The following is a 23,617-nucleotide window of genomic DNA, read 5'->3' as shown; positions in this document are numbered from 1 at the left end:
TGGGAGAATTGCCAGCAAATCTTTAAACTGCAGAGACTGTGATGATTCCTAAACCAGGCACAGCGTAAAGGCATTGTGGGGACTTTCGACTGATATCCCTGCTCAATGTGGAAGTAAAAATATGGGCTAAGATGCTGGCCACAAGACTGGAGGAAGTCACCTATTGCCTTATTCATCCAGGTTTATGCCTTGCCGGGCCACAATTTGTTCACAATGCGATATCGATGAGTGGGAGCTTCTGAGACCGTAGGGCCCTTATGTCCATTGATTTCTGGAAGGCTTTTGAGTATGGATTAGGAGTACCTATTTGCACTACTCGCACAGGTGGGGTTCAGACCCAAATTGCAGTAGAGTGTCTCTTATACACCAACCTTACGGCTAGGGTGCAGGTTGGGGGCTCAGACTAGTTCCTGGTAGGGACACGCAAACAACAGGACTGCCCCTTGTTTCTGCTCTTTGCCCTCGTGATCGAAGCCCTGGTGGCATGGGTGCAAGTGGACGCCTTGTTTCCAGGATTTCAATGGTCCACTGAAGTTGATAACGGGATCTAACTTTATGCGCATGACGTCCTGTTCTTGGGAAACCCAGAGCTGACAGGACCCACAACAACAAAAAAACAAAAACATAAAACATACTCAGGCCTCCAAATGAATATCTCCAAGCCTTCTATATACGCCATAGCTCCCTGCCTCACTGAAATATTGGGGGTGGAGGACATACCCATAGTGTCCTCAGGGTTTAAATATCTGGGGGTTTTCGTCACAACAGAGGCTGGGAGGTCCTATGAGAGGAATTTGGTGCCACTGCTTGAGCACCTCACGCATGAGGTCAATTTTTGATCCACTCTCCCTACTGGGATGCTTAGCTATTTTTTTTATGGTCTCCCTACCACATGTTTACCAACTACAGAATCATCCTTTCCGGATAGGCAAAGCATTTTCCGGAAAAGTGAATATTAAAAAAAAAAAAAAAAAAAAAAAAAAAAACTTTGATTGCTGCTATGGAGAGAGAGGTACCCCTCGTATAGCACCGGGGAAATGCTGCTGGCCGGTGTACGGGGAAGACAGCCACCCCAGATATACTTCTATATTACTGAGCAGCACATTTGCTCATAATAAAACAATTAGTGGTTCAAAGGGTTTGGAGATCCAACTTACACTGTGGAGGGGTGGATACTGGTTTGCCACATTTTTAGCATCAATTTTATGTTGGGACCATAGTGGAGACTTCTGCTGACCACACAAGTGATGTTTAAGGTGTGATCAGGTGCTCTGAGTGCCATTGGGTGGGCTAATAGTCTGACAATGGAGACCACATTATGGAGGGGAACTCTGCTTCCACAGGTGCAAGCTCTACTCATATTTGCTGCCTGGGATCTTATAGGGATTTCCACATTGGAAGATGTGCTGCAGAATGGCTCACTGAAATCCTTTAGGACCTCCTAACAGAATTTGAACTGCAGTACACACACTTTTTCAGATTACAGCTCCGCCACGCACTCCTACCTAATATACACCTAAAGGAAGAGGTCCCCGAGTTCTCCCTTATGGGGGCAAAGCCCCTTCTCAGGAATATGAAAATGCATAAACTGTCTGAGGTTTACAAAATGTTGATAGGCAATGTACCTGATCCCATGGGGTCCGTGAAATGGGAGGGTCATTTGGGTCAGGTGGAGGATGAGGGCTGGCAGGAGACACTGGAGGCAGAAATAGCCTCTCAATCTCAAATGATACAGTTGAAGTTAGTAGACTGTACATGTCTTACTAGGACAAAACTCCATCTTATGGGTTTGTTGGACAAAAAGGATTGTCTGAGATGAAGAGCTCCATGTGGGGGTGGGGGGGGGAAACCTGTCCCACACATTCTGGAGCTGCTCCACCCGCTGACATTTCTGGTGTGTGGTACTGGGTAGATTGTAAGGGGTGTTGGGTTGGCCCATTCCCCAAGGACCCCAGACTCACCCTCCTGCATATCACAAACGACGTTAGGGAGAAACATCAGAAAGTGCTACTCTGGTTGGGTTTGATGGTGGCAAAGCGTGACATTGCAAAGACGTGGAAAGAAATGGTGGCCCCGCCAGTGGACACATGGGCTTCAGGAATGGACTACTGTATGGGTCTGGAATACCAAGTCTATTTTGCGAAGGGTTGTCCCCAGAAGAATCATAAAATATGGAAAGACTGACCAGGATTGCAAGGTATTCATTTGGACTCTTGTCCAAACAGGCCTCCTTTGTTCTCCTGAGACATCCGCGCTCCTGGGTAGGACGTGGGGACAAGTCTACGGGATGAGAGGTCAGAGAACTGCTGTTTATATGAATGTGGATTTGTCATTTCTTATTGTACTGTAACATTATTACTGATCTTCAGTGGCAGCTGCCGCCAGTAATGCTTGGTGGGCGTGGGGGGGAAATGGAGGGGGAATAATACAAATTTAAAAAAAAAAAAAAAAGACAGCAGTGTTCCTCTGCTCCCGCCGCCTCAGTGCTGTTACCCAGCACAAGAAAAGTGCCAGGATTGGTATGAGCACACTGAAACGATGCTCAGTTTTGAACTGGGAGCCTGGGCTGGTTCTCCACCAGTATGTGCAACACAGCCCAGGTGGAGAGTTCTAAAACGGCTGGCCAAACAGACATGCACACTAATTTTTTAACTCTAATTCGGTGCAAAACTCCATATTTATACATAGGTGCTAGACCCGTCTAGTGCCAAAGTTATGGAGTTACTCATTTTTTGGTTGTGGAAACCTACCTTGCCTTAAATGAGATGCAAGGTAGGCGTTCCCGTGCAAAAAATTACTATGGCCTTAATGCCATATTTCTTCTCCTGTGCAAAAATGGTGCACGGGAGGGAGGAGTGGTCAAAAAAAAAAAAAAAAATGGTGCAAAGCTTGCTTTGCCCAATTTTTTAACGCCTGGGTCAGGGCAGGCGTTAAAGGACCTGCGGGCCTATTTCCATGGTGGAACACCATGGAATAAGCCCACAGGTGCCCTCCCCAGGGACCCCCACACCAGAGGGACAGCAGAGAATGGGGGACCCCATCCCAGGGAAGTACATGCAATTATTTTATTTCATTTTTTTAAGTGCCATAGAGGGGCCTGAAATGGGCCCCCATACATGGCACAGGGTGCAATGACCATGTCCAGGGCACCCTGGTCCCTTGTGCTGGCCAATTTGGTGGTGGGCATGACTCCTGTCTTTTCTAAGACAGGAGTCATGTTGTATGGACGGTTTTGTGTCAGAAAATGACTAGGCAGGTTAGAGTCATTATATATATATATATATATATAATTGTTTTTTTACTCTAACCTGCCTAATGTTATGTTTTTGTGCAAAACTCCCTTATCCCATACCGCCAGCCCCACCCGACTAACGTTTTTTTTTTTTTTTTTTTTTTACACTAGCCTACCCTTGGCACCGGCTTGCACCATTCCATAAATACGGTGCCTGGCTGCTGCACAGAAATGGTGCAAGCCGGTGCTAAACTTTTTGGTGCAAAACTGTGTTAGCGCAGTTTTGCATCAAAAAGTAAAAATCAGGGCCTTAGAGTGCACTGACTACTACTCCTTGCTCTGCTAATGCAGAGTATGGCCCTGCCCTACATTCGGCATGCAGCCATAGCGGAGGGGCCGCCCCTGCTGGTCTTTTAGAACAGCCACATTGTTGGAATTGATGCCTGGTGTGGCGAGGGTGGAAATTGCCTTCGCCCTGCTGTTGATACGAAAAGGTCAATAAAATGTATTAAACATTTTTTTTTTTTTTTTTAAATGTATTCCTGGGTCTAGTTTCAGACAATGGGAAATGCAGAATATGATACAGCTGTTTGCAAATTATTTTTTATTGATTCCGGTATGGTTCCGGCAGATGTACACAAAGCACATTTTTAATGTTTTTCTCCCAGGACAGCGTCCAAGTGCGAAACCAGGAAGTGCATATGAAACACGATGTCATCACTTATTGCGTCTACTTGTTATGCAAGGCAACAAAGGAAAAAAAGCATACCATATTTCCTCTTTAATTTAAGCAGGTTTTTTACCACTATGTCAGCTGGAGCTCAGAATGCGCCCCTCTTTTCTGAAAGCAGATTGACACATTGTACACAGCCAAGTCGTTTGACATACCAAAATAAGACGGAGCTAGAACAATTGTTTCAGCTACAAAGGCCACTCATGCAACGTTCTCTTTGTATTTTATTGCTGCGAGACTACAAAGTGAGGCAAGAAGTTTGTATCCTGCAGGTAAAACATAAGTTTCGATGCAGTTTTGCTTTAGTCACACACTGAAGCACTAATCCATGGAAAGGACATGGACGACATGTCATGCCTCCTCCAGTATCTCTCTACGGCACCGGAGTGTAAGGTGGAGGCAGGGATGCTTCTGCAGATACCTTGTCATAGGCTGGTGGCGCACCTGGAATCTGAAAGGATAAAAACATTCGATGTAATTAACAACTTATGCCAGAGCCAATGTTGGCCATTTCACAGTAAATAAATGACATGCAGACATTAGTAGTTGAACGATCCTATGATCACTGAGACAACTTTACTTTGAGATCTTAGGTTTTTGAATGTACCATTCATTGGGAAGGCAAATGATTTGTATTTTAAGGAAGAAAAGATGCATTTTGGCAAAAAACGTTTGATGGTAATCGCGCACACAGTTGCAGGCTTGAATTATTTTGGACTGCATTCATTATCCAAGTCTTTCCAAAGACTAGCGTTGCCCTTCACGTGATAAGAGCTTTGTGCTAGTGATTGTTAGTAGACACTAAAGAGCCAGGTAACCAAAGGTGATTTATTCTACCCCTGTTAACATATCTAAAGGAACATACATGGACTGAAAAAGAAAGCAAACAACTGTCATCGATTAGACTGAAGTTGCATTTTCAAGTGTCAACAGAAAAGAGTGAATCCAAGTGCCCTTCTGCAAACCTTCACCTAGTCACTGGATTACGAATTTATTTGGTCAATTTAGAATTTGTGGAAAAGTGCAAGAAAACTAGGTATGACAATATTTGATTCCTGCAATTGCAAGTTAAGGCTTTGCATTTGTTAGTAGAAGCTAAACATCCTAAGAGTTAGGAGGAAAAAACAACTCCACTGTTTAATTAATGCTTTAACAATTTTACTGTCTATCCTCATCTTTTTTCAATGACAATAATGGGCATTCATTAGAATAGATTTCCTTAATTCAGGGTAGCACTGCACTCCGGTGCATGCTTTGTTCAACGTGCTCTACTGTGAAAATAAAAATTGCATCTAGTTCAGATCCAGTTATCTTCGAGCCAGCTACCAATCCTATATAAACGAATAACAAACCATGTTTGTGCAACTGCAGCAAAATAGGCTCCACCCATTTAACCCACCCAGATTTTTAGTTTATCACCTAGTTTTTGGACCTTACTGTGGGCAAATGTTTACTGGAAGTGTACACCTTTTAAGATAAGGCTGGTTACACATGAACATATGTTCATGTGCAGGGTGAGTGAGTCTACCATTGTGCACACCCCCAGTAATTGCACACAGGTAGCCTGATGTAAGAAGGACTCTGAAAGGATAGGCGGTGGCTTGGGTGGGCCTTATAATAGTAGTGGACATTCATAGATACTTCAGAAGGCTTTACTGGAGTGTCTGTAGTGTCACTGTATTATATACATGGGTGAAATCTGCCTTAAAGTGCAGTAGCTCTCTAATTAGGCCTACATAGTCCAGTGAGGTATCAAATTGGGTTGAAAGATGTACACAAAGTTTGAATATGTATGGTCTAATAATCTACATGTACATCTGATCAGTCAACCAGAATTATCATATTTCTCTGGCTCAGTTCAGAATTAAAAAGATTAAAGGCCTGTGCTCTCCAGCGGAAGAAACAAAGGCTTCCCACTCAAAAGGGACAATTATTAGTGTCTGACTTTGTTCCTCAGAAGGAAGGAGTGGAGAGGAAAACGTGCACCTGGTGGATAGAGGTCACACTGCACCTAGGCTGGGACAGCCCAGGCCACTGAACAAAAGGAGTAAGCCCAGACATTTGGAGCCAACGCAGGATAGGCTCGGGCTCCCCTTTGAAGCTTTGGTAGGAACGAATTGCACAGTGATTTTAACTAGGGGTTGAGCATTGGTACCATATTGATTGTCCCAGAATGCTGTGCAGGAGAGTTATGAAGAGGGTGGGGGGAGGATGTGGCATCCTAGGATTGGCTAGGGGTGCTTGGCATTTAGAAATTTGCCTCTTCCTTGTGCAGGGTTTTTAAAGTGTGGATGGAGAGCTCAGGGAGCAACACCATCAATAGTTGGAAGGCGAAGTCTCCAGATGCCCTGTATAAATGGACTATGGAGTCCAGCTGGCCCCAGGAATAGATGAGTTCCTCCAGAGTCAATGGCCCTGGTCACTTATGCCCCCCCTCTTCTCTCCACCCAACGACCAGTTTTGCGAAGTGCTGGACATGTGTGTCCCAGCAGGAGAAAAGCAGCAGTAGAAGGATGGTGCAGGAAGCCAGTGAAATGACACCCCCGCAAAGTGCACACTTTTTGAGGACCTGGGTATTGCCGAAAAGCTGGAGCTCACCACCGTGTATAATATGGGCCCAAAATCAAGGAAATCAGCAGGAGTTATGCAGTTTTAAAGATTTTTTTTTTAACCTTGGATATAAACAAAGGGTGTAGGTTTCTGCCACACTTGTGTAGACTACCCTGGGGTGGGCCACTGCTGGGGGGGGGGGGGGGGGGGGGGGGGATCAGCAAAGGATTTATGAGGAATATGTATACTCTGTCTGCGTCGAATGTGCATACAAAATTTACACACATTCAGCGCAAACCTTGCCCCATATTTATACATTGACGCCCGACCTAACGTCAAAATTCCTCTGTGTGTGTCATTTTCTGGATGCGGGAAACCGCCTTGCATTAATGACATGCAAGGTAGGCATTCTCATCCAAAAAATAACTTTAAGGCCTGTGCGCCTTATTTATACTCCCACGTCATTTTGACGCACAGGAGGGGGCGGGCTTTAAAAAACGGCTCACAGCCTGATGTGCGCCGTTTAACATCTGGGTAAGGGCAGGCGTGAAGGGGCCTATGGGCTCACAGTCCAGAGGTGCCCTCCCCTGCCACCTTCGCCCACCCCTGGAGGACACCGATGGATGGGGGGACCCATCCCAGGTAAGTAGAGGGAAGTATAATTTTTATTTTTTTTAAAGTGGCATAGGGGGGCCTAACTTGGGCCCCCATACATGCCACTGTACCCAATGGCCATGCCCAGGGGACAGAAGTCCCCTGGGCATGGCCATTGGTCAGGGGGCATGACTCCTGTCTTTGCTATGACAAGATTCATTTCAATGGGGGTTGTGCGTCAAACAAATGGCGCAAGTCCGGTTTGAGACATGATTTTTGACTCAAACCTGACTTGTGCCATTTTTTGACGCACAACCCCCATTTTTCCCTACGCCGCGCTGCCTGGTTGAAGTCATTTTTTTTTTTTTTTTACTCTGACCAGCCCACAGCGCCGGCTAACGTCAATCCTTAAATAAGGTGCCCGCCTGGTGCGTAGGAATGGCGTTAGCCGGCGGTAAATGTTTTGACCCAAACCAGCGCCAGCGCTGTTTTGAGTCAAAAAGTATAAATATGGGCCTATGTTTTCTGGGGGGGGGGGGGGGGGGGGCTTGTTATGCACGAGGCCCCCTCCCAACCTCCTATGGGGCCCAGGCATGCCATTGCCAGGCTGGCACAAGGTTTAATGAGTCCCTGGACCCCCAAAGACAGGTTCTCAAGACCAGTAGAAACAAGATTGCTCCTGCCTCAGGTGCGAGCCAGAAACGAAGTCTGTTTCTGCCCAATGGGAGGAGGAGAAGCTGCTGCTGCTCCTTTGCCAAGGTTAGAAGGCACCCAGGCAGCACAGGAGTAGTCCGTGTCCACACACACACACACACACACACACACACACACACACACACACACACACACACACACACACACACACACACACACACACACACACACACACACACACACACACACACACACACACACACACACACACACACACACACACACACACACACACACACACACACACACACACACACACACACACACACACACACACACACACACACACACACACACACACACACACACACACACACTGCCCTAGCATTGCCCACAGCTATGGGGCCCCAGGTGGGACCTAGATATGAAGAAAAAAATATTACCAAAAGGAAATGGAGGTGCAGCACCAAGCTGTGCAGAAGGAGAGCTTTTCTTCAGTGACACCTTGGCCTCCCGGTGGGGTGTTCCCGTGCCAGTGCCTCTTATTAGCCAAATATTGGTGCTGACGGGGCCGTACCGTAGAGGCATGTTAAGGTACGTATCTTTGGGACATTGTGTCATTAATATTTTGCACGAATCCCTGGTTATGTCTTCGGGGAGTTTCCTACGTTAAGGTTTTTTGTTTTGATTGTTTTTACTCACCCGATAGCGTACAGAAGCCCGTAGTTAGTATACAGGTCAGTGTCATTTTCTGTTCTCAGAGGTGGGGTTGCGTGGTACACGGAGTGGATGTCTGCTGGTAAAACACCTATTTGCCGGTGTCACATTCTGTCCTCCGAGGGGGTAACTACGTGATGCACGGAGTGGATATCATCACTTCATGCCGCTTTCCTATAAATGCAGGCTCACCTCCTTGCTCTATCACGTTTCCTCAGATCCTTTGTGAGCGATTACAATATGAGGACTTCTCTTTACCCTCTTTTCCTCTATGTTCTTTAATTTCCCTCTCCTTCATTTGGGATTTATTCCGGATATTTCTAAGTATGTATCTTCGCATTTCCCAAAGAAAGAAATGTGTATGGGATTCATCTCAGGAAATTTGATCCTGATTTTTTTTCTGTTTTGGTAAGCTTTTGTCTCCTAGATCTTTACTATTCAGCTATATATTTTTTTTTTGGTGATACTGTTTTGATTTTTGTTTATCGCCTTTCATTCATAGGTGTCTACCTTTATTTTGTCCTCATGACAACTCAGGAGGATTCATCCTGATTAGGGGGTTCAAACAGAATTTACTTTCCGCCCATCCTTAAATTTCATTGTTGGATACAGCACTCTCGTATCGTTTTGGGTTTCTAACCCTCAATCTAGTAATCTGGGGAGATCTGGCTATCAGGGGCATTGCAGACTTTGAATATTTTTGTATACACATATTTTGTGTTATCGTACACTGATTGTCACATGTTCACTGCGCTGTCACTTGGAGCGCCTTTTTCTTTTTTTTTTTTAGAAATACAATATTTTGTAATATGGTGTATGTTATTTCTTGGAAGGTGATAATTGACTCATATGGCAGTCAATATATCTTCTATGTATTGCAATTAGTTTGGTTTAAAATATTCCTTCCCGGTAGAACATTTTGTGTAAATGATGGTCTAATATTCGTGGCTCCTTGGGAGGAGCACCCCCACAATGCCTTGCAGGAGCTGGAACTTTTGTTACACAGTGAAGGATTGTACGGACCTCTAGAGATTGGTCCTATGGCTGCGTTTCATGTAGCTTAAGTGTGTAAAAGTATTATTCAGACATCTTGGGCCTTATTACAGATGGGGCGCTTTTTCCTGTTTGTGCCATGGTGCATGGGACATAAACAGGGAAAGTGCACCTACTATGACGAATGTGCTGCCCTCAGGACAGTTGCGAACTTGTGTTGTTGTGGGGACAGCGTATTCAAGTGAAATACAGAGCGTCTGCTTCAAAACTGCTCAGTGTTTTACAGTACAGGAAGGCAACCCACCTGCACTTTAAAGAGGGGAGCGATCCTCTTGCAGGAAGGTGAAGTAAGTGACTGCATCCGCCTGCAAGGGAATATCTGCGGGGTCCATGGGATCCCCATTCTCCCCTTCAGAGAACTACCTTTTAATGGCCACACCACCATGCAAATGATGGAATGTCCTCCAATTATTATTCTGGCTAGAATATTGCACACAGGCAAAGTGATTCTCATTTACATGGGGCCACGCCCCCATGGAAATGTGGCAATGCCCTCTAAGGAGATCAGTGGTGCTACATGAGCACCAGGGCTATCTGTATTGCAAAATGAGCCGCACAAACATCTGAAACCCCTTTTTGTAAAACCAGAATGCCCTGAGGCACACCAACCAGGCGCATACCCCTCTGTAATACGGCCCCCGTTATTTTGATCTCAATGCTTTATCAAGAGTCATTGTGAGGAAGATACTTTAAATAAACATTGCAACACTTTCATTAGCAATAAGGATTACATTTAATATAGTTACTGATTCCATTGATCTGATGGCGATTTAACATATGGTTATTGCAACGGGATGGCCTCTGGACAAAGCCGATAGGTTTGCCTTATATATTGCTGTAGTGACCCCTTACAAAGCCAGAAGGCCCGTTTTATTTCAAATGACCGCCCGGACTAGTGATGTTGCATGTAGTGTAGGTAGGATTTACGATTATTGGAGGGAGGTTATCAAGTTCTAGAGCGTCTAATATTATTTCAGATGGTCACCAAAGCTACCTGATGTACATAGCTGTAATTTTATGTATATTATTTAGGGGAGAGAGAAAGATTTTATGTATATTATTCGGGGTGAGAGAGCTAGAGAGAGCGCGAGAGAGATTTTCCTTTTTCAAACAAAAGGCAATGATTGGTCAATCCTTTGGGCATTGCTATTGTATACCAGTGAATTGGGATTCCTAGCCCAAACCACTTTCCCCAAGTAGGGCTTGGGCTGCTCTGCTAACCTGACAATCAAGTCCTATATTGGTATACTTGGTTATCAGAAAGGAGACACTTGTGGACATATTACTTGTGCAGCCCTCAGATCCTGCACAACTAATAACACAATTTCTTACAGCAATGTTTTGGGAGTGAATTATTTACCCAAATGTATAGGATAAAATATTTTTTATTGCCAGATTAATAAATGCCATTAGAATACATTACTTAAAAAGCCAAATACCTACTGCCAGGTGAACCAACTGCCCTAGCCGCCCTCCCACAACTGAATGACTTTCTGTAATACTGATTTGCAAGTAGACATGAATCGCACTTCAGGGAATAGGTTTAGGGGTACTATAAATGTAGTTACTGTCCGAATTGATCAACGAACGCAATCTGCAGCAGGCACTCAATGCCTCTGTAGTAGATCAACTATTATGGGTAAGGAAGATAGGTTTTAACAAAATGTTTTCTCTCTGCTAATAGCTCTGCTAAATGCAAAGTAAATTCAATAATTCTTCAGTAAAATGGTTGCATAACACTTTTTCACCCCCCCCCCCACCCCTCTTATTTATCGTCCATGAAACAGTCCATTTTCTGGTAGCTATTGCTAAGAACTGTAGTCTCAGGAACGGATACCTTACTTTTTCCAGAGTAGGTACTCCTCAAATAACGCTGGGGAGGAGGGGGTGGGGACCATTACTTTCTACAACAGTCTTGGAAACTCTTCTACTAAACATTCCCTTATGTTATATTCAATGAGGCATGAGTTACAAGCTGCGTCATAGGACACCTAAAATAAATTCTATCATGCTCCAAGTGTGTACAGTTAATGATGCCATATTTCGATCCAAAAAAATGAATACATAGATTCTAGGGATTAGAGTTACTAAAATCCGTGACCTGCAACATTACATTGCAATATTTAGTGAACACGCATGTGCTTCTTGTGGCCTTTTCGGGTGGAAATATATATTCTATAATAACAACCGATGTTTTAATGATTCTAAATTCTAAGGCCAGCTGTGATGGTTTGGTAGCGCAAAATATTTTGCCACGTATTATATAATGTATCTCAGTGTTTATTAAGTTCACCTGGAGTGGAGGCACTTCCATAAAAAAAAAAACATAGCAGACAGATTGCCTATGGCAACTTTCATTATTAGCCCAAGCAAAATGCTCAGAATTGACTTCTAGAGCTTCATCAAGGCATAACTTGCCAAATTAACAGTTACACAGTTAGTTGGAAACAGCACCAAAACGGTCAAGATTGCTCCCAAATAATTATAGTACAAACTTTGCACAATATTAATAAACTCTAGTATCATCTGCAATTAGACAATTTCTAGGCAACAATTTTTTTATTCAATACAGTCTATTAATGTTAATGCTCACGGCTTTGAATTCATTACAATGTATTAACATGCTTATCACTCTGCAGCCCGACTGGGGCAGAAACTATGTATATAGTATTGCCGGCCCCTGTACAAGAGGCCCCTAACCTCACCATTACCCACTCTTGCTGGAAAAAAGCAGGTTTGAATTGAAGATTGCAGTGTATAATCCAAAATGTAATGAGACAAGAATGCATCAATTGATAATTTAGTATCGATTATCATGATTCAGTGAGTTTTTGTTCTTAGGAGTACCAGAATCCAAGCGTCTGAAACACAAGTGTATAATAAACGAAGTGAAGTATCAATGCCCTAATCTCACAATTTGTGAAAAACTGCAGTTGTATTATAGACTTTGGGGTAATTTACCACATCAAGTGCAAGTAAGCAGTTTACTATCCTCATTTTTCAATAGTGTTTAATAAACAATAACGGCAAGAGCCATGATGTTCTTGCCAGTCAAGCAATCTTTTTTGAACAGCGTTTGATTGGCTTCAAACTGATTATTAGGTTTAACTCGCTTTTTGCAGAATTTTCACCAATAGTTTACAGAAATGTTTTCTTCAGTGTCAGCCATTTGTTTTGGGTGGGGAGGGGGGAGGAAGGGGGATGAGGAAATAAACCCATGGCACTCCTCCTATAGATTGGATGGATTATAGATCCATAGATAACATCCATCGATAACACAACCAGTGTATTACACATGTGTATCAGAAATGTAGCCAGGAAACTTGGATTTTAAATTGGCCCAGTATTAATACACAGAGGCCAGAGGCAAGATTTACTTAAAACCTTTAATATATACCAAGTTTTCCATGACAATCTTTGCTCCATGGTAATAGGTAGCCTGAAAATGGGTAAGCTCCGGAATTACTGTTAAATGTTATCTGTCACAACCACCAGAGCTGGTTGTCAGAGCGACCCAGAAGAGGAAACTCAGAGTTTTGGAGTTCTGGAGTGAAAGAAGGGAGGCAAGGAGGAGGTGGAGGTCAGGTGGTGCAAGGTAGGGCAGATCAGGGCATCATGCAAAGCGCAGCCTGAATCACCGGAGGAGAGTGCGGAGCGCGCCCGAACCGCAATTGACCCCGAGAAGGAGTGAGGTGAGACGGAGCGAGCAAACGGCAGATGAGTGAGGTGGCATGGGGGAGTTGGCCGGCATAGCTTGCCAGTGAGCAACCCCCAGTCCCTCGTACTCACACTTGTACTCTGGCACAATCCCCCACCTCTAGTTTGTTATCCAGCTTGGGGGGGTGGGGGAGAGGGGAGGGGTGGTAAGGGGAGGCATACAGGATTTAGAGACTTTGCTTGCTTGTCCGCCTGCCTAAACCCCTTCCTGCTTTTCCTCCTCCTTGGTGTGGCTCAACTGCTCAGTTTCTGTGCTCCAGCCTCAGGCATTTCTAACACCATTACAGCCCCTCCTGCCATCTGCCTTGCACCCACCTGGTGCTCCATGCCCTCACCAATTGAAACAAAGCCTCCATTCACTGTTGTGGTCCACTGGGTGGTGGCAGCAGGGGGCGGTGGTGGATAATAGTTGGCAATAGGCCACAGACCTCACGCACAGCACGGAAGTGGCTGGTGTTAGGCTGATGCGGCTTGTGCATTTGAGAGCTCTGCTCCCTGCAACAAAATAAGGCATAAAGTGAGGAATTTCTGTGTGCCAAGGGCCAAGTTCAAAAGTACCCTGGTTGGGGGTGCTTGTTCCACCCTGCTTGGCTACCTGGAAACAGTGGAGAGTTATGAGTACAGCCAACAGGCGGTAGGTGGCCTCAGAAGACCCTCAGTTTGTAAGACCCGGTAAGGAGAGAAAACCAAGGCAAGAAAGGAGGCCAAATAGCGTGAACTCCCCTTCTTGGAAGGCCCAGCAAACTTAAAGGCGACCACTTTACCCAATACCCGCAGGTTGTGATTCAGCAGAGGGGGAAATCACATATACAAGTAAGGAGTGGTGAACAAAAGTGGCCAGTAGTTTCCCCAGCAACTCCCCAGGAATAAACCAGGCCGGCAAGAGGCATGCGATCTGAGGGGCGCATGTGAGGGAAGGAAAAGGACCGCAAAGAGAAGAAATCAAAACTCCTCAGTAAGTGTCTCCGAGATGTGTCTGGACTATTCCATAAATGAAGAAAATAAAACCCACTCCACAGCAAGCGTTGAAGAAAGACAAATGTGCAGTACCTGCTAAACTACCAGCAAAAAAGTTAGAAGAGGAAGTTAAGGCCAACCAAAGGGCATGAAAATACACAAGCTGTTGATGAGGGAGTACCCATTTTTTCGTCATACAGCAGTCTGGGCAAGCAGACAGTGTATAGTGTAGAGAGTCCAAACAAATCCCCTGCAACATCAGGGAAAAGGAAGAGGAAAGACAAGGAAGTGTTGTCTGAATCTTTTTAATCTCTAAACCTCAAAAATTGGGAGGACTTAAGTTCGAGAGTAGATTTAGACAATCGGTCAGCGCAGCTGGCACCCGCCACAACACAGGATCAACCCTTAATAGAACTTCTAGATACAAATTCATCAATAGACAATGTCACAGCTCCACAAATTAAGAACACATTGTTACCTCTCCCATGACAACAATAGGAGGCTGGGGGTCAAATGAACACCACTATACTCAGATTAAGTCCATTCCTGGTGTTTTTAAGCAGCTCTCCATATAAGGAAAAAACACACAAAGCAGCTCAGTCTCCAATAAACCAAAGGAAATGGTTGCAGCAAACGGGCATGTTAAGATCAACACAGCCATTCCAGGCAGCGAGGCAAAGCCCCAAAGTCAAAACATCAAAGAGGCATTTCGCACCCGAGAGGCTGAGGCACCAGCCAGTACGTGGGGAGCAGTCCTGTTGACACTGGATGTTATGTCAGTGGCAATAAACCTCCAGGCCGATAAACATGATCTTCAAGTGGATCTCCTGAATATAATGGTAGAACACATCGTGGGCATAGACACGAAGCTGCAAGCCCTTAAAGACCTGATACAGAGAGCCCAAAAATACAATTACACGCAGCTCTTGAAAGAGAACGGCTGTGGGGAAGGGCTCCAGAAGAACAGCCAAGGCTTGTAGCCCTTTGCCCCCACACTCAGGAGACAACGGCAGCCAAAAATCGAGCAGGAAGATGCATGTATCCCTAATGAACAGAGGGTGCCTTTCGGCCTGAAGCGGGACACCCTACCATTTATTGCGCCCCCAGGAATTAGACATGTAATGGGGGTTGATGTGCTCCAATGTCCTGGTATTAATCAAGCAGAAATGGGCTTGGATGAGTGGTGCAGGAGTAAAACAGACATGTTGAGGACTGGTAACCCATATAGATAGATCTGCATCGGGGGTTGGGGGTGGGGGGGAGGGGAAGAAGAGGACGACTTCAGCCAATGGTAATGGTGTGCGTGAAACCCTGACCATCACTACCCACAAGCCCCTCCCAGAGTGAGATTTGATGGAGTAAAGAAGGAACTCCCCCTGTATTCTGCCATTTCCCCTTTACTCATCGTTCCTACATCTCCCCCTTGTAATAACTCTAAGGGAGGCTGTTTATAAAAATTCTGTCATGGAACATAGCAGGCCTTGTTAGTAAAAATGGAAGATAATGATTGGTTACAAATATATTAGCTTATATGAGGATATTTGTTGCTTCCAAGAAACCTGGGCTGTTGGTGAAATGTGTACAAATTGGTTCTTGGGGTTTGATATGCTGGCCACCCATTCTAGAAAAGGACGGCTATCTGGTGGTCTTTCAATATGGATTTCATGCAAGTTAAATTGCAAAGTCGAGCAAGTAGATTTGCCACCCTTGTTGGTTTCTGCCTATATTCAGCATGTGAGACTCAGGTCTTGGGGTAGTAAAGTGGGGTGGTTGACATCTTTAATGTCTACATCCCACCAGGATGGTCCACGGAGATCCCGGAGCTCTGGAAAGAGTGATCCGAGTACATTGGAAGAGTTAGATGGGGTGTGACAGATGATAAACTAAACTAATGAGGGGGAATGAAATACAGGAATGTGATGTTGATCTGTGGAGATTTCAACACAGTATCCTGTGATACCATCAATAATAGAGAAATCTTGATGGAAGACCGCAGTTTAGGAATCCCCGAGACAGCTATGAGCTGTTTCAAGTCCACAAATAAGGCTGAGGCTTTTACTGATCTTCTGTTAAGCAACTGTCTCTACTTTGCTAATGGGTGTACTAAGTTGGATGGTGCTGCTAAGGCAAACTTCGACAATGGAAGAAGCTCCTCGGTTATTGATTATGTAATTGTCAATGTGGAAGCATGGAAGTCTTGTTACGCGGGGGCCAACAGAGTGGAGAGTGACCACAACCCACTTGTCCTCAGTATAAGAAAGAGTCTTAGGGGTTAGAAAATGTGATTAGGTGGGCCCCGGGGTTCTGAGCGCGAGATTGCCCCATCTAATTGTAGAAGGAGAATAAGGTGGGATGGGGAGAAGTACCTGCGGGAACTGCCACAGGTTGAACATATAATGGTTAACCACGGACAATCTATTTCAGATGTTCTGGCCAACGATAGTCCCTCAATTCTAGCTATTTATGACATGATAGGGGAGTTGAGGGCCCTGTGGGCTAAACCTGTAGCATCTAAGTTAGCTGGTAATAGCAGATGGGGACGGTCTGGGTGTAAAGGCTGGTTTGATAATGAGCGTGCGAGGGAAAAGAGATATTTTGCATGCCTTAATACAGCACCATGACAGCTGCTCTAGTGAAGACAAAATCAGAGTCTAGAAGAGATAAGTGCCTTTTGGCTGCCCAGAAACAGCTGTATCAAAATACTCTATGGGTAGAACTGAGGGAAACTGCAGCCGAGATTAATTCTGGGAATTGGTAGCTAGAGTGGGGAAGGGGACATTGAATGCTGTAGAAACTTGCACAGGTCCAACTGTTTGGGTTCACCAATTTAGGCCCATATTTATACTTTTTGACGCAAAACTGCGCTAACGCAGTTTTGCGTCAAAAAAATTAGCGCCGGCTAACACCATTCTGAAGCGCCATGCGGGCGCCGTATTTAATCAATGACGTTAGCCGGCGTTAGCCGCCGGCGCTGCCTGGTGTGCGTGAAAAAAAACGACGTACACCAGGCAGCGGCGGCGTAGGGGGATATGGAGCTTGGGCGTCAAAAAATGGGGCAAGGCAGGCTGAGGCAAATTTTTCGCCTCAACCCGATTTGCGCCATTTTTTTCCGACTCCCAACCCCCATAGAAATGACTCCTGTCTTAGCAAAGACAGGAGTCATGCCCCCTTGCCCAATGGCCATGCCCAGGGGACTTCTGTCCCCTGGGCATGGTCATTGGGCATAGTGGCATGTAGGGGGGCACAAATCAGGCCCCCCCTATGCCACCCAAAAAAATAAAAAAAAATACTTACCTGAACTTACCTTAATGTCCCTGGGATGGGTCCCTCCAGCCTTGGGTGTCCTCCTGGGGGGGGCACCTCTGGGCTCCTTCAGAGCCCACAGGTCCCTTAACGCCTGCCTTTTCCAGGCGCTAAAAAACGGCGCAAAAGCGGCCGTACGTCATTTTTTTTGACCCGCCCACTCCTGGGCGTGAATTTTGCCCGGGAGTGTAAATACGGCGCACATGCCTCGGAGTCCATTTTTTAGACGGGAACGCCTACCTTGCATGTCATTAACTCCATGGACTTTGGCGCTAGACGCGTCTAACGCAAAAGTATAAATAGGGAGTTAGTTTTGCGTCGAAATTGCGTCAAAAAAACAACGCAATTCCGGCGCAAACAGAGTATAAATATGCCCCTTAGTATCCTATATAGTACTGCTTCGGTTGGTTCCTTGTATTTCAAGCAGATGCAAGATGTCCTGCCCCCCTCTTCCAATCCAATAGGAATAATAATCACGGAAGTAACTAGAGCATTGGGAGCTATGAAAAACCATAAGGCCCCTGACCCTGATCTGGTGCCCGTGATTCTTTATTTCTAGACACCTTATTATCGAGTTAGATTCCGCACTAAGGTGTTTAATGCAGCCCTTGGGGGGGAAGAGGGGGAATGCAGTACCCCACTCCTGGTGCTCTGCCATTATTGTCCCAATCTACAAGAAGAGCAATCCTGGCTGCCCCGCTAACTATCGGCCGATCTTCCTCCTCGATGGAGCCAGGAAAGTCTTGCTTAATCGCCTGTCAGGGTAGGCAGGTGCCCAGGATGTGCTGATAGAAGTGCTTTCAGTCTCGGGTGGGAACTATTGACCAGGCCATCCGACTTCACATGATTTAATATAAAAATTCACAGTAATCAGGAGGCCCTCACTATATCTGGTCTTTATAGACCCAAAAGCTGCCTTAGATTCAGTGGACAGGGGCAAATTATGGAGGTCATTACTGGGCTTAGGGACTGATGCTTCCCTAATGAAAGCTAAAGCAGCACTGCACTACGATAACACAGCCAGAGTGAAATACAGGATGGGAGTGTACAGATGCTTTCTGGGTACAAAAGCGCATCTGGCAAGGCTGTGTCCTGGCACCGCTTCTCTTCAGCCTCTTCCTGAATGACTTGGTTTACTACCTCCTAGCAGAACAGTTAGATGTTCCTGTTGTAGCCAGCAGGAGGGTCCTAACATTATGGCATGTACAGAAAAAAACAGCCCATAGGCTACTTAGTCACTTTGCAAAATACTGTGAGGGAAAAAAAAAAAAATAATCACGGACCATTAATTGTAGTAAGATCATGGGGGATGACCTAGTGGCCATCTCTCAGCCTCCATTGAAAATTAGCAACTAATGATGTACCAATTGATGCCACTAAGCACTTTGACTACCTGGGCGTGTGGTTTTCAGATGACCTAAATTGGGACAGCCATGTACGGAAGGCAGCCATAGTACTTAAGCAAGCAGCAGGGGCATTATTAAAGTTTAAGCATAAGGCTTGAGCTAAAAGCATTAGCACCATCCTGAAAATATATGCCCAAAAAGCAGAGTCTGCAGTACTCTACCGGGCAGAGCTATGGGCAAACAGTAGTGTGCTGCAAGTCCATAAGAATAGCTTCCCTAGAACTCCATTGGAGTTAGGGATGGGAACGCCCCTGAAGGCTCTCTTTGCAGAGCTCAGCCTGGTGCCAATATCAGAACTAGCATCCCTAAGGCCAGTATTATATTGGGAAAGGGTAGTAGGCAAACCGAAGGCAGCAGTGTATTTGGAAACCCTTAAAGAGGTCACCACAAGTGGTGGATCTGGGAAGTGCTTGTGGGGGGGCACACGTTATAAAGACTTCAGGACATCGCAATATAGAAGCTAGGTGGGCGGATCTGAGCAGAGTCAAACAGGACACCGCAGGTCAGGTAAAAGACTGATATTGAGAATTCAGTAAGATGAAGGCATGCCAGGAACTTGGCCGATTCAATTACAAGCTATTACTTTAACAATGTGTATGACCCTGCCCTCCCAGATTACTGGATCTGTTGTACCCTGAATTGAAGCATTCTCTGCTGCCTCTAAGAGCCTACCTGGTACCGTCCCGTATGCTAACAGTTGGACTGGATTACTGCAACTGTAGTCTTGGGGTGGGAGACAATGTGCAAAAACCGCATTAGCACTTTGTGCAAGGCAGGGTAACATCAGTGCACATAATTTGGTAACCTCATATATATTGGCTGCTAGGCCCTGCTCGAGCTACCGGCTAAACGGGGGTTGACTGAACTTTAAGATCTTATAAGGCCCCAGTTTGATGCTTCTGAGATGGAACTGCTTGCTCCCACCTGCATAAATGGGGCTGGCTTCTATATCCTCAATTAATGCCTTGCTGCAATTAAATTGCAGCAAGTCATTATTAATTGCTATATGAACAAGCACTTTTTCTCTGGGTCCCCCTTGCAAAGTTTTTGGCCTAGACCGCGGGGTTGTTCTTTTCAGTAAAAAGTGGGTCCTTATTTGCATTAATACATGCGGTTCTATGATGAATGAACTGCTTGTGTGGAGCTGCTTTGCTTCTTTTAACTAATGATTAATTGATTTTATTTGTAAATGAAGAGGTTTTATTGCTTATGTATATTGTTTTATACTATTGTAAGGCTTTTAGCGGAAACAATTAAGTACATTTGATTTGGATAGGGATATTGTCTTGCCAATCACAGCAGTCCCTCGCGGGATGCAACAGAACCAGCACAGATTTGCCATGTTTAAGAGTCAGGCCCAAGGCTTCCGAGAATAGATTAATGAGTTGTAAACACCAGGGACCAATACTGTCCGGATTGGCCAAATAGAGGAGCACATCACCGGCATATAATGCGATGCAGTCTTCCCTCCCGGGGGGGGGACTAGGCCCAACTGCTAATCAGTTGATCCTCTATTGTAATCTTCTCCAGTGGTTCGATCGCCAACACAAAAAGGAGCAGCGATAATCAACACCCCAGACGGGTACCCGGAAATGTTATTGGAATATTGACCACTGATGTCGTGTCACACTGCTTTGCACCTGGCTTAGCTGCCTATTGTCACTTTAGTGGTCACTGGTTACAGACTCCATTTTGTATTCAGTCTAGACTCCATTTTGCGTTCAGCTTAGCTTTGCCTCCAAGTTAAAGTATTTTTCCATGCAAACATGTTATGCAATGTGTTTTTCTACTTCTACGTGTTTTTCTTCTTAGGAAGAGCTAAGGCTGGTACACAACATGTAGGAGGTGAGCAGTTAGTAAGATAAGGCCGTAAAAAGCTAGTGTTTATCATAGGCAAGAGAACAGTTTGACCTTGAAAGGCGTGTCTCGGAACAATGGCCAGCTCCCAACACATTCCTGTCTAGGTTTACCTAAACAAGCCAGCATTTTTATATATTTCCATCTGAGATAAAGGGATTTCTAGAAGGTTCTCTTGTGATTGTTTAAGATATAAAAAGATGGCTCTGCTCAGTAGCAATGAATTCCGAGACCTCGTCAGGATTGGACATCAAATGCCTGACATTTTCCCGTGAGGGTGAGAATCTCTTTCTCGCAGTAGAACAGGGGTCGCCTTCTTGCTGGCGTGAGAAAGATGAAGCGTCTGGCAGGCCCTACGGTGATTAATTTTTATTAATGTGCATTGCATATGAATATATATCTATATATCAATATATGTGTTTGTATACTTGCATGTATATATTTGCTGTTTATGGATTGGACAGTTTAACACCAAGCGTGCAGGCAGAAAAAGACCCTTTCAGGATAGGATCACAATGACGAACTTCATACAGCCTAAATCAACTTGTGCAGTCCGGTGTTCTGCAGCATTTCAAAGAAGTTTAGTAGCCTTTTTTAATATAGTAATTAGTGCCTCTAAAAATAATGTTTTCAAGTATAGTGAGGGGATTAAAACTGTACTTTAAGTTGTCAGTCAGTGAATACTCAACAGGAATGGATTATAAACATTTACAATGACGTGATGAAAAACTGAAATATAAGACTTGTGGTATTCAACGAGGAGCTGCTTTATCAATTGCTCTCCAACAGCAGGGATCAAAGCTAATTCAATGAAAACATTTGCAAGGTTGTGTAGGAAAGTAGCCTCTTTCTAGCATGGTTACCCCCCACTTTTTGGCCTGTTTGTCAGTGTGTTTGACTGTGTTCACTAGAAACCTGCTAACCAGGACCCCCCAGTGATTATGCTCGCTCCTCTAAATTTGGTTGTTGGTAGCTTTTTATCCCCACAATTGGCATACTAGTACCCCCATGCAAGCCCCTAGTACACGGTACCCAGGGCACTGGGATTCCAGGGGATCCCTATGGGCTGCAGCAGTTATTCTGCCACCCATAAGGAGCCCATGCAAAGGGTTCTGCAGGCCTGCCATTGCAGTCTGTGTGAACCGGATGCATGCACCTGTTTTCACTACAGGACACTGCACAAGGTCACTGTACGTCACCCCTATGGTAGGTACCTGCACCCTACCCTTTGGGCTGAGAGGGCCTATGTGTGAAGGCATCCTTGCACTAGCAGAGATGCCCCCACAAACTCTAGAACCTTTTTCCTGGACTGATTGCCGTGACGCCATTTTACATGTGTACTGGACAGAAGTCACTACCTATGTCCAGCTACATAATAGTAACTCCGAACCTAGGCATGTTTGGTATCAAACATGTTCAAATCATACCCCAGTACTTTTGCAAGTATTGGTTGTATGATTCCATGCACTCTGGGGTCTCCTTAGAGGACCCCCAGCATTGCTCCCACAGGCGTCTGAGGTTTTCCAGACAGCCCAAGCTGCAGCCACCTCACAGACGCGTTTGTGCCCTCCTGTTGCTTGAGTAGCTCAAGCCCAGGAAGACAGAACAAAGGCTTTCCTTTGGGAGAAGGGTGTTACACCCTCTCCCTTTGGAAATCGGTGTTACTGGACTTGGGAGGGGTAGCCTCCCCAAGCCACTGGTATGCTTTAAATGACACGTTTGGTGCCCTCTGTGCATAAACCAGTCTATATCAGTTCAGGGACCTCCTCTAGCACACAACTGGACAAAGGAAAGGAGAGTGACCACTCCCCTGTCCATCACCACCCCAGGGGTGGTGCCCAGAGCTCCTCTAGATGGTCCCTGGGTTTTGCAATCTTGATTCCAAGATTGGCAGAGAACTCTGGGAGCATCTGAGTAGCCATGTCAGGTAGGAGATGTCACAGCCCCCTCCTGATCGGTGATCACCCTGCTAAGTGACCAATCCCCTTTCCTTGGCTAGTTAGGGTCTCCCTCTTGGGTGGGTTCGCAGATTTGACATGCAAGATTCCAGCAGGACTCCTCTGCATGGTTTACTTCCTCTTCTGGCCACTGGGACTTTAACTGGACCCTCCAGGAACCGACAAACTGCAACTACAGAGACGACTCTGCTCTGCAACATAGTTTCTCCAGCACCTTCCAGCAACTGCAACATTTCCCCGGCTGTGCATCCTCTGAGGGTGGTGAGTCTTCGTCCTGTACAAGAAGTAAGAAGGAACTTCCCTTGGAGTGAAGGAGTCACTCCCCTGCATCCTCAGGCACAAACTGCAATGATGACTGCCTGCATGGAGCCTGAGGAGCTGTGTGGATTCTGCATCACAGGTGGTGGTCTGGAGTGGTCCTCTTGGTCTTCTCTAACAGCTGTCCAACTTGGGAGGCGTTGAGCCCTTGCCTCTCCTTGCAGGACAGTAACCCTATGCCTTGTGACTCTTGCAGCTACCAAGGCTTGTTTATTCCTCCTCCAAGGGATCTTTTGGCTCCTGGTAGCTCTGGCCCCCAGCTCTCCTTTCTGCAAAGGACAGACTCCTGCCTGCTGCTCCAACGACGTGGGACTCCTCTTCAGGTGTGCGGAGTGGGCCTCACTGAGACTCCTGTGCCTGATGCTAGTGGGTTGCCTGTGGGGGCTGCCCCCTCTTCTTGCGACTCTCCCAGCTGCTGAGGGTCACCCAGGACTCCGCTCCCTGGGTCGAGTTCCCCTGGACCTTGCTGGTCCTCTTCAGCCTTGCAAACCCTCTTCTTCATCTCTTGCAATTGCCAAGGCTTGTTGCTGGTTTTCCAGTACCACTTAGTGACTGCATCTTGACTGCT

General features: G+C 45.6%; 1 protein-coding gene across 1 annotated transcript in view; it reads right to left on the bottom strand.

Annotated features, from left to right (window-relative positions):
• Nucleotides 1-3,819: 3,819 nt before the first annotated feature.
• MLANA (melan-A) overlaps nt 3,820-23,617 on the bottom strand; it is a 70,119-nt gene continuing 50,321 nt past the window's right edge. Inside the window, exon 5 of the mRNA XM_069240213.1 lies at nt 3,820-4,416. Coding sequence (XP_069096314.1) covers nt 4,339-4,416 — 78 coding nt within the window. The 3' untranslated portion in view covers nt 3,820-4,338. The remainder of the gene's footprint in view (nt 4,417-23,617) is intronic.

This window comes from Pleurodeles waltl, chromosome 1_2 (assembly GCF_031143425.1).
Source record: "Pleurodeles waltl isolate 20211129_DDA chromosome 1_2, aPleWal1.hap1.20221129, whole genome shotgun sequence".
NCBI lineage: Eukaryota > Metazoa > Chordata > Amphibia > Caudata > Salamandridae > Pleurodeles > Pleurodeles waltl.
The sequence above is the reverse complement of the archived record's forward strand: the minus strand, read 5'-3'. Positions and strand labels throughout refer to the sequence as shown.